The sequence below is a fragment of the Delphinus delphis genome, chromosome 20, assembly GCF_949987515.2.
Source record: "Delphinus delphis chromosome 20, mDelDel1.2, whole genome shotgun sequence".
NCBI classification, from domain to species: Eukaryota; Metazoa; Chordata; class Mammalia; order Artiodactyla; family Delphinidae; genus Delphinus; species Delphinus delphis.
In genome coordinates, this window is record NC_082702.1 from 30845636 (window position 1) to 30857683 (window position 12048).

General features: G+C 41.1%; 1 protein-coding gene across 1 annotated transcript in view; it reads right to left on the minus strand.

The window, feature by feature from the left end:
• The window catches only part of OGFOD1 (2-oxoglutarate and iron dependent oxygenase domain containing 1), an 84360-nt gene extending 72524 nt beyond the window's left edge, over positions 1–11836 (minus strand). The window contains exons 1-4 of the mRNA XM_059999699.1: positions 11648–11836; positions 9755–9900; positions 5661–5707; positions 2400–2500 (exon numbers count right to left, since the gene is read on the minus strand). Coding sequence (XP_059855682.1) covers positions 2400–2500; positions 5661–5707; positions 9755–9900; positions 11648–11801 — 448 coding nt within the window. The 5' untranslated portion in view covers positions 11802–11836. The remainder of the gene's footprint in view (positions 1–2399; positions 2501–5660; positions 5708–9754; positions 9901–11647) is intronic.
• Positions 11837–12048: the final 212 nt, after the last annotated feature.

The following is a 12048-nucleotide window of genomic DNA, read 5'->3' on the forward strand; positions in this document are numbered from 1 at the left end:
AGCCACATAGCATAGGGATATCAGCTCGGTGCTTTGTGACCGCCTGGAGGGGTGGGATAGGGCGGGTGGGAGGGAGAGAGACGCAAGAGGGAAGAGATATGGGAACATATGTATATGTATAAATGATTCACTTTGTTATAAAGCAGAAACTAACACACCATTGCAAAGCAATTATACCCCAATAAAGATGTTAAAAAAAAAAAAGAAATATCAGTGGATGTTAAAAGAAGTGAATCAAAGTTCGATGAGAAATGGAATATTTACATAATCTTAAAGTGTCTCCCCACAAAATACTTATTAAATAGAGGAAAAGAACAAGTTTACAGTGGAAAAACTTGATGTCAGCCACCAGCTTAATTAAGTGATCAAACTTAGTATCAGTAGTAATAGAAGACACCATCTACCACTTGATAAGATGCAGTAAAAAGAACCCATATCTGGGCTTCTCTGGTGGCGCAGTGGTTGAGAGTCTGCCTGCCGATGCAGGGGACACGGGTTCGTGCCCCGGTCTGGGAAGATCCCACATGCCGTGGAGCGGCTAGGCCCATGAGCCATGGATGCTGAGCCTGCGCTTTCGGAGCCTGTGCTCCGCAGCGGGAGAGGCCGCAACAGTGAGAGGCCCGCGTACCGCAAAAAAAAAAAAAAAAAAAAAAAAGAACACATATGTAATCATGAGAAAGCAGCAGACAAACCCAAAATGAGGAAAGTTCTTCAAAGGAACTCATCTGTAAATCTTCAGAAGCATCAAGATCATGAAGGTCAAAGAAAGACTGCGGAACTTTTCTAGACTGAAGGCACATGACAACTAAATGCTATGTGCAACCCTGGACCAGATCCCTTTGCTATAAAAGACCAAATCATAGAATTTGAATGGAGCCTGCAGATTAGATGGGAATAATGTATTAATCGTAGTTCCTGATTCTGATGGCTTCTTACTGTCACATAGCAGAAGTGTCCTTGTTGTAGGAGTTACTGAAGTACTCAGGGGTCACGGAGCATCCTAAGGGCAACCTACTCTCAGGTAAAATGGAAAAAACTTATTTAATGTACTATGCTTGCCAGTTGTCTTGTCAGTTTGAAATTACTTCAAATTAAAAAAAAAGTTAAAGGGCATATGATATGACTCTTCATGTGTCTAAGTTATTCTCAAAATGCTGTTACCAATTTGTACTTCCCTAGGACAATGTGGGAGAGTAAACCCAAAGCAGAATTTTGTTTAGTAAAACAAAACAACACAAAACACTTTTCCTTCCAGATGAAAACCAAACATGTTATCAAAAGGACATTTATATGCTCAGAAAGGTAACAAGAAGGATGCACCCCAAACTGGTGACAGTGGACACATCTGAAGATAAAGAGGGACAAGGAGAAGGTGAAGGGGACTATTGTGAATTACACTGTATTCTATATTGTTTGATGTTTTTTCCTTAAGAATATATTCACTCATTACCTTCAAAAGAAAAAAAAGACATTGAGGGAAATATGTGTTTCCTGGGAAGTTTAAGAGTAGTTTACACCATCACCTCTGAATTTCCAGATACCGTATGCAAAGTTGGTGTGTATGTGCATTATTGGCCTTTTTCTGAATATACTGAAACCAAGCAGGACCCTGCAAGGCCTTCCTGGGCACAAAAGCCCCTCTGTGTCCCTTATTTCTTGTTTATAGAAAAAAAGACTTCAGTCTCCTGGGCCTCCCCCAGGTTACAAAGAGCAGGCTCAAGCAGTTAATGATTAGGAAACGAGAGTCACAGGACTCCTAGTTCCTCCTGAAGGGAGAGAGATAAGAATCTGATGCATATTTTTGAGTTGTTCTGCAGAAACTAAGAAACCCCCTCACCACCCAGGTGGAGGATGGCAATTATGTGCTGACCACAAGCACACAGACCCCAGACTTCTGGCTGGAACCAGAAGGTCAGTGATTGAGATTCCTGAAACATCATTCTGTTCCCTCACCACCAACCAATCAGAAGAAAGTCCACAAGCTGATCATGCATCCAAAAACCCTCTCCCCGGTCTTTAAAGACCCCTCCCTGAAAGCCACTGGGGAGTTCACATTTTTTGAGCGTGAGCTGCCCATTCTCCTTGCTTGGCATCCTTATTTTGCTACAAACACCGCTGTCAAGAGCTTGGCTTTGTGTGCCTTGGGTACACAAGCCCTTGCTTGGTTACAATATGTTCATAGCTTTCAACATACTCCCAAAGAGAACCACGGCCTTATACCTTCCAATAAGATGGGCATTTCTATACATGAGCTGGGTCAGACTGTACTCATCAAGAAGATCCTCATGCTATACAGTGACACGAAGTCTAGGATTTTGGAACACTGACAACTGTCTTCCCATCATCATTTAGTTAAAGCCTTGAAATCTTAGCGACAGCAAGATTTTAATCTTCCTTACCTGAGAATTCATATTTAGCACAGGACATGTCAATGGTTGATTCCAGGTCAATCTTTGAAATGTCTGAAAGCCAAGCCCGGAAATGTTCAAACAGAATTTTCCTAGAAATGTAAACAAAAGATAACTTGTTACACCATAATGTGGGCTCCATTTGGATCTATGCCACAAATATTTTTTCCTGGAGGTTTTGGTTTATTTAAGATCTATTCTTGAGAATGTTCCTCACTTTAAACTTGCAAAGTTTAGGAGTAACAGTCCCAGAGAAATAAATGTAAATCTCTCTACTGCAATATATTTTTGCTCTACTGTTTTCTTTTTTTTTTTTTTTTTTTGCGGTACGCGGGCCTCTCACTGTTGTGGCCTCTCCCGTTGCGGAGCACAGGCTCCGGAAGCGCAGGCTCAGCAGACATGGCTCACGGGCCCAGCCGCTCCGCGGCATGTGGGATCTTCCCAGACCGGGGCACGAACCCGTGTCCCCTGCATCGGCAGGTGGACTCCCAACCACTGCGCCACCAGGGAGGCCCGTTTTCTTTTCTTTTCTTTTTTTGGCTGCGCCATGTGGCATGAGGGATCTTGGTTCCCCAACCAGGGATCGAACCAGTGCCCCCTGCAGTGGAAGCACAAAGTCCTATCCACTGGACCGCTAGGGAAGTCCCTCATCTTATTTTTCTTACTCTTAAATTTATAGTATTGCCTTATTATGACAGTGGTCTGGCCTTTGTCATAGGAACACCAATGTTCCAGCCCGAAGTCACTGATTTTTAGAGCTGTTTTTCAGCACCAATACTAGCACTGTTGTTTAATGAACACTTGGGTGGGTGACACTGTTGTAGATTAAAATAATAGTGACTATTATGCTAATTGTGTAATAATAAACTCTTTCACAGAAGTTCTGATATTAACAGGATACCAAAAAAACAAAGATGGTTGAACATTTCCATTTACCAGCTAAAGTGGCTCTGTATAGAACTCTAACACAATTTAAAACTTAGTTGGCAGTCAACTTTGAAATTATGTTAACTTTGATGAATTAACATTTTTATGTCAATTATATCTCAATAAAACTGGAAAAACATTTTAAAAAACATTTTTGAAGGGTTTATGTTAGTTCAAATTTTGCACATGAAGAGACAGTATTTTTTGGATCATTCTAGTCCAAATGTACATCACTGAAATCCCCATAAAATGCAATTATACTGCTAATAACTAGATACCAAGTCTCCAGGTTGATGCCCTGAAATTTTATTACCAAATCTCTTTTTACACTGTATGCTACCCAATCCGAAAAATTCCATAAAATATTGTGCTTGGTTAGTCCAAACGAAAGTGCCATGTAACTTTTATAGGCAGAGTTGCAAATTAGACATAATAGGTCAGCATAGCAAACTGCTAAACCAGGCTTCAGGTAATGTAGGTGGTCAACATTTTCACAAAATCTTGAATCTTGATGTTTTATGTAACTAGTATTATCAAAGCCTTCACTCCCTCTGTTACTGGTAACATCCGCTTCCACAAATTTATTCCATAGAAAGCTCTTTCTCTAGTTACCCTATGAAAGTGTCACGACAGGGTTATTTTCTGCCGTCATTCTCATTTGTTAATTGTATTCATGAGAGAAATCACAGAACCCAACTGGGAAATAAAAAGATCACCTTTCGGTAAAGACCAAGGAATTCCATCTCTCATACCATCTGGCTGTTATGTGTTGGATACAGAATGTAACTCAGTCCCATAGGAAAGAAATACTTACCAGAGGTGTGGTATGAACTAATGAGATAGTGCACATGGTCTTGGGGGAAGAAAGGTCTCAAATAAATATGAAATATTATGAGTCGCAGTTAACACGTGAGCAATACTTCAGGATTTAGAAGAAATAAACTCTGCAGACTGCTACCATTTACGGAAATATTGCAGAGAAAAAAAGAATGAGAAAATATAACTTATACTGTATAGATGAAAAACAGACAGCTATTACAAAGTAACATGGGCTTACTGTAGCAAAACTAGGAAAAAACCCTATTATAAGTAAAAAGAAACTTTAAAAAACCTGTAGTCCTACTAGCCAGATTTAAACATTCCATCCTTCCAAGTCTTTTCCTTTGTACACACGCAGGTATCCAAATATACGTCTCTTTTTTCATATGGGATCCACCATGTGTGCTATTTTAACTTTTCTCTTGATAAGTTTATTTCACCTAGCCTAATATGCCTTTGCCTGCAAGAAGTATCATCATTTTATACATCACTTCAAAAAATAGGATACAACAATAATTGTGTGAGACACTGAGTCTCAGAGAGGTTAAAATACACACACAAAAAGCACCTTAGAATGATGAAATAACTTTACCATACTCATGTGTTAAAAGTCACACACATTGGGACTTCCCTGGTGGCACAGTGGTTAACAATCCACCTGCCAATACAGGAAACACAGGTTCAATCCCTGGTCCGGGAAGATCCCACATGCCGCTGAGCAACAAAGCCTGTGCACCACAACTACTGAGCCTGCGCTCTAGAGCCTGCGAGCCACAATTACTGAAGCCCGTGTGCCTAGAGCCCGTGCTCCGCAACAAGAGAAGCCACCGCAATGAGAAGCCTGTGCACTGCAACAAAGACCCAATGCAGCCAAATAAAAAAAAAAAGACACCTCATACTCAACGATTGTATAGTTTTTCACTTTGTTTTGTACCAGTAGCTATATAAATCTTGATGGGTGGGCATTTAATTTGTGATTTTTCACTGTTAGAAACACCATCAAAATAAACAATCTTGTATAGAATTTTTGAGCACACCCTTAATTATTTTCTCAGGATAAATTCTTATAAGTGGAATTACACTACAAAAAGACAAGCATCATTTTAAGGGTTTTGATACACCTTTCAAAACCATCTTCAAGATTGCGGCACTGTATAAAGGTATCTACCCCTCTGTCAACACTGGAGTTTTTGTTTTAAATACTTGCAAACTAACATGTGAAAGATGGTATCTCCAGCATCAATTTGTTTCCTTAATTACTAACGGTTGAACATTTTATCATTGAGAACTTGGGCCCTGGAATCAGACAGACTTAGGTTTATATGTTAATTCCCTCAATTTTTACCTAGTTAACTTTGAAGAAGTTACTTAATTTCTCAGCGTCTGTTTCCTCCTCTACAAAAGGGGACAATAACGTCAACAAAGGTTGTATGACATAACATTTAAAACATTTACTCCTCTGTCTGGCACATATTATGCACCCAACAAATATGAGCTCTTGTTTACCTTAAAGCACAGATGTGAGGCTCTCTTCTCTTCTTCAGATCATCAGACTTGATCATGAAAAAAAGAAAAAAAAGGATTTCCTTCATAAATCAGACACACAGAGGAGACTAGTTTAGGGAACACTCTGGCAGTAAAGCATTGTCGTTAAGAGCCTGGACTCTGAAGCCAAACTCCCTGGGTTTCAGGTATGGCCCCTCCATTTGGCAGCTCTGTGACTCAGGCAAGTTACCTAGCCTCTCTGTGCCTTATTCATTCAACAAATACTTACATAGTTATTACAGTGGGACTTATATTCTTGACGGAGAGGGACAACAAACATAAAAAGTCGATTATCAGTATAAAAAAAGGTGACAATTGTCGAGGGAAAATAAAGCAGAGTACGAGGGACCAGAAGTGCTGAGAGTGGGGAAAGGTTTGCAATTATAAATTTGGTGGCCAGGTTAGACTTCACTGAGGTGAAGCAAAGGCTTGAAGGAGGTTGGGAGGTGTACCAAGGGAATATCTCAGCAAAGTGGATTCAAGGTCCTGAGTGTGAAGAATGCCTGGCCTGTTCAAGAAATTGCAGGAGCCTGTGCAGCTGCAACAGCGATTTGGGGGAGAGCAGCAGGAGAAGGGGCCAAAGATGCAATGGGAGCCTTAGAACCACTCTGGCTTTTACTCAGAGAAATGAGAACCTTTGGAGATTTGGGGCAAAGGAATAAGATGATCCCATTTAATTTTTAAAAACTGAGATAAAATTCACATAAAATTTACCATTTTAACCACCTGAAAGTGTGTATTCAGTGGATTTTTAGCATACTCACTTGCTGTGCAACTATCACCACTAATTCCAGAATATTTTCATCACACTAAAAAGAAACCCTGTACCTATCAGGCAGTCACTCCCCATCCCACCCTCCCTCCCCCCAGCTCCTGGCAACCACTAATCTACTCTCTGTCTCTATATATGTTTTGCTGGTCATTACATATAAAAGGAATCACACTATATGTGGCCTTCTGTGTCTAGCTTCTTTCACTGAGTATGCTTTCAAGGTTCATCCATGTTGCAGCAGTACTTAGTACTTCATTCCTTCTTCTGGCTGAATAATATTCCATTGTATAGACGCACCACATTTGGTCTATTCATTCATTAGTTGACAGACGTTGGGTGTTTCTACTTTTTGGCTATTATAGATAATGCTGCTACAAACATCTATGTACAAGCTTTTATGTGAACAAATGTTTTCAATTCTCTTGGGTCCATTAACTTTTTTTTTTTTTACTTTATTAATTTTTATTTTTGGCTGCATTGGGTCTTCATTGCTGCACACGGGCTTTCTCTAGCTGTGGCGAGCAGGAGCTACTCTTCATTGTGGTGCGCGGGCTTCTCATTGCGGTGGCTTCTCTTGTTGTGGAGCATGGGCTCTAGGCGCGTGGACTTCAGTAGTTGCGGCATGCTGCTCAGCAGTTGTGGCTTGCTGCTCAGCAGTTGTGGCTTGTGGGCTCTAGAGCTCAGGCTCAGTAGTTGTGGCACATGGGCTTAGTTGCTCCATGGCATGTGGGATCTTCCTGGACCAGGGATTGAACCTGAGTCCTCTGCATTGACAGGTGGATTCTTAACCACTGTGGCACCAGGGAAGTCCCTCCATTAACGTTTTAAAAGAACACAATGGCTGTAGGTGGGCAAGGGTGGAAGCAAGGAGACTGGTTAATATGCTAAGAGGATAATCCTGGTGAGAGAAAAAGATGGCTTGGATCAGGTGTTGGCAGTGGAAGTGGAACGAAGTGGGCTTTTCTGAATATATTCTGAAGGTAGAGCCCACAGGATTTCCCAATGGACTGGAGATGAGGTATGAGAGAGGAATCAAGGATAACCTCAGCCACTGGAAAGATTGTCGTGAACTGAGATGGGGAAAACTGCAGGTGGAGCAGATTTAGGGGAAGAAGATCAGGAGTTTAGTTTTGGTAAGTGTGAGACACTTCATAAATATCCTAGAGTAGAGGCAAAGCCATGAGACTCTCTGCAATCTGTTTGGAAGTGATCCAAAGGCTAAGCCCTAGAGTACTCTGTCATTAAGAAGCCAGGTACAAAAGGAAAACCTACCGAAGGGAACTAAGAAGGACTCACCTGTGAGGTAGAAGGAAAATGAAGAGAGGATGGTTTCCTGAAAGTAAGGGGGGGGTCGGGGGAGAGTCTCCAGGAAGGAGGAGAAACAAAGTAGGTCAAATGTTGCCGAGTGTCAAGTAAAACCAGGCCTGAAGACTGATGACTGGATTTACTAATGTGGAAGTTGTGAGTGACCTTAACAAGTACAGTTTCAGTGGCGTGTAACAGGTGAAAGCCTAATAAAGTGGGCTTAACAGAGAACAGAAGAGGAATTTGAGACACTATACACAACTCAGAAGGAATGCTACTGTCACGGCGAGCAGAGGAATGGGGTGATAGCTGAAGGGGAAAGTTAGGTCAACAGCATTTTTTTCCTTAAGAAAAGAAGAACTAACAGCTTTCTTTTTTTTTTGGTATGTTGAAGGGAATGATCCAGAAAAGAAGGAAAACCTGATGTAGTTTCTTTATCTGTGAATCAGGAACCAGTAATGTATCATTATAAGGATTTAATGAATTAATAAATATAAAGCACTTAGCGTGGCATAAAGCATGCACTCAGTAATGCTTGCTTTAAAATACAGAGTATCAGGCTACTCCTAATGACAAACTTGGTTAGGAGGACTGGAAGTTGTTATAGACCCAATTATCAAGTCAATTCACAACACAAGCAAAGAAAAGGGGATATAAGTGAAGTTTTACGGGACAGGAGACTGAAAGCAGGTTTTATATTTACTGTCTTAGGATGAAGAAGTTCAGTCCCAAAGTGAGCATAGTAAAAATTATTCACAGCAGAGTTTCACCAAGCACCCATGGGGATCTAAAGTAATGGCTGCTTCTTTTTCCTCTCATTACCTGGGGCCCTTTCTATTATTTTGCCTCTCACCGACTTCACAATTAGAAGTATTTTCATCTACCCAATTGCATTAAGTAAAAACCACTTTGATTTCTCAATTTCAGTAATCAGATGCATATAGCCCCAAATCAACAAGAGGCCTAGTGTTATCAAAGCTGATATAATTACAAAGGCAGACAACCATGGTTTTTAATTAACCTATAGGTTAATTAAAATCTTACAACTTTACTATGGACAAAAGTTATTTTTCATTAGATTTTCTGAATTATTAAGAGTAACATCATTTCTGTATTTAACCTAACTTGGTTAATTCAATCATATGTATAAGGCCCAAAGATAGACAGACCAGGGGACACAACCAGCTCTAGTGTAAAAGAATAAATGCAAAACAGAGAATTGTTACTCTTTTATCCCAGATAAAAAGAAATCAGCGGGAAATGGGAAGAAAACAAAATAGTTCTTAATCTTCACTTTTATTTTATTTTTTGTGATTTTAAAGGCTGATGTCCTTGAGGTTCTATAACGATTTCTAAGAATGATGTACGCCATGTACTAAAAGATATCCCCCACAAACTGGGGAAACCAATGACCTATATGTTTTTATACCTAGACTGGGCCTGTCTCCTAAGAGTAGGAAAACCAGCCTTGATTTTGAAACAGTCTTTTCTGCCAAATTCAACTGTCCACCGATTTAAAAAGAATAGATCTAACTCTCTGCGGGACATACTGCAATACAGAAAGCCACCTAAAACAAAGACATGAACTCAAAAATTTAAATGGTTATTACCTTCCAACGTACTACTCTCTTCATTATACCACTCCCCAAAATGTACTTATCCTTTTTGTTTATAATGTATTTACTTACTGGCTTACTGTATTTTCTGACTATCTTTCACCATCACTATCACCTCTATTATTTTAGATTTTAAAGGCTTTCAGGGTAGGAACTGGCAAAGACTTCCATATAATAATTAAAGCACCAAACACATAGTTAACACTCAGCTTATGTTAAATAAATGAATGCTTTTAACAACGTCAAGGCAAGGACCCTCAATGGCAAACTCAAACTAAAACCTCAAGTCTAAAGGTATTCAATGATTTTATAGAAAATGAATTTCTGAAGTGGAAAAGCTAATGTGAAAGGGCCATAAATACCTGCTGGAACTTATATAAATCATTATACTTTTCATGGAAGTCCAAGTTCAAAAGTTCCTTCTGAAGTCCTTCCAAGAAGTTTTCGCTTTGGATGAAGTTTGGGATCACACAGTGAAGAAAGGGGTCCATGTCCATGACAATGGCTTCTGTGGGGAGGAAAGCATTATCTGTGACTTTTCCCTTTTGTATATATATATATTTTTTTTTGCGGTACACGGGCCTCTCACTATTGTGGCCTCTCCCGTTGTGGAGAACAGGCTCTGGACGCGTAGGCTCAGCGGCCATGGCTCATGGGCCTAGCCGCTCTGCGGCATGTGGGATCTTCCCAGACCGGGGCACGAACCCATGTCCCCTGCATCGGCAGGCGTACTCTCAACCACTGCGCCACCAGGGAAGCCCCCTTTTGTATTTTTGACCTGTGAGCAGCACAGTAGAGAGAATACAAAAGGGATGGTCGTGAATTTTCAGAACTCTAGTACCTAAAATTTAAGATTTTGGGCAAGAATTATAGGCTTTTCCTTTTTTTTTTCCTCCACTTAATACTACTTTTTAAAGGTACTGTGCTTAAAAATATTAGTCCTTAAGATGAGTACAAACGATGTCACTAAATTAAGATTTCTGCTCTTTTTGGGGTTTTTTAGTTCAACGATTATTCAACTGAATGTATTTTACAGTCTTAATTCATTTCCCCCCAAACTTCAAATGAGAGTAGCAAATTAAAAATGAGAATAACAATACTGGTAGCCAATTTTTCTTCAACCCTTTTTCTTTGCCTAAGTTACTGCTAGAGGAAGTTAAAAAAATACATACTTCTTAAAAAAAAAAAATCAGGTCAGGCATAACCTCCTCTAACTCTTTGAGTTTTACCTCAACGTTTTACCCACTGCTTCTGGTGGGACAGATTACGTACCCCTCTAATACAAACCACCACCACCTCCCACCAGCTGCCAGGCACTGTGGTGCTTTAACATGCATTATCTCATTTAATCTTCTCAACAGTTCTAAGGTAGATGTCATCACTATCTCCATCCCACACATAAGAAAACTGAAAAGGTCCCTGAGTGTCCAGAGCTTACACTCCAAACACTAAGCTACCACTTTCTACGTGCATCCGGGACACCAAGGACTCATCTCTTAAAGCACTCAACCACTGAAACAAAAATCATGGCAAACTTTAGAAGAGAAATCATGATGCATTAAGCAGAGTTCTTATCCTATAAGGTGATATTTGAAGCTGAGGCTGGAATCATTTGATGAAGGTTCCTTCCTTTGGTCAAAACCATGTTTACCTTCATGGGTCACGTTGCTGAACTACAGACCGGCAAAACTGAGTAAGCTCAGGTGCCTGCTATTTGGCAGCTCCCAACAAATGCTCCGGCTACGCTATTATGGGACAAACGAGCGTTACCTTCGGAGGAAAACCGCAAAAGCCCTCGACTATGTGTCCAAATGTTTACTGGTCCTTACTCAGAAAAATATGTATTGATGCATACATACATTAGCTTATTAATCACACTCAACATCTTTCTGAGGGAAATACTATTAGCTATCCTACTTTACATAGTAAGGAGCTGAACCCATTGCCCAACGACGCACAATCAGTGAAGAAGATTCTACCTCACCTTTAATTCCAGAATTTCCATGAACTTGCATGCCCTGTACTTCCCGAAACTCCCTGGCCTTCATTTCTTCCTCTTCTAGGTTTCTAAATCCAAACTGAACTTGGAAAAGGGACAGCAGGCCAGGCAGGAGAGTCGGAGGTGGCAAAGTCACGCTCTCTCCAAGAGCCTCTTCCCCTGTAGCCTCGCTGCTCAGGAATCGGCTAGAGTGCCAGGACTTTTTCAGAGGCCCCCGACCCGGCGCTGCGCCTCCCCCTTCACAGCACCCGCTTACCGTGGCGAAACGGCGTCCTGCGACTCCAGGCCTCAGCCACCTGCTTTTTCAAGGTTTCCTCCGTGACAGCATCCGAAAACTTCGCCATCACCTCCTTCTTTCCCTTTTTCCCAGCCCGGCCCGTGACGGGCTCAGCAGGCCTCTTACCACTCATCTCCTCGCAAGCTGCAAGACTCACGTCACGCTAACCTAGCGGCTTTTTTCCTACGGAGACTGCAATTCCCAGAATGCCTCATTTCCCGTGTTTCTCCACCGCTATCTAATAGGAAGTAACCAAGTAAAGGGAGGCGGACCCCATACCCGACTTACCAATGGGAGCTCCAGATATTGTGGCCATCCCAGCAGCGATTGGATCGATGTTGCTCGGTCGGGCAGGCCACCGCCTCTCTACTTCCTGCCGC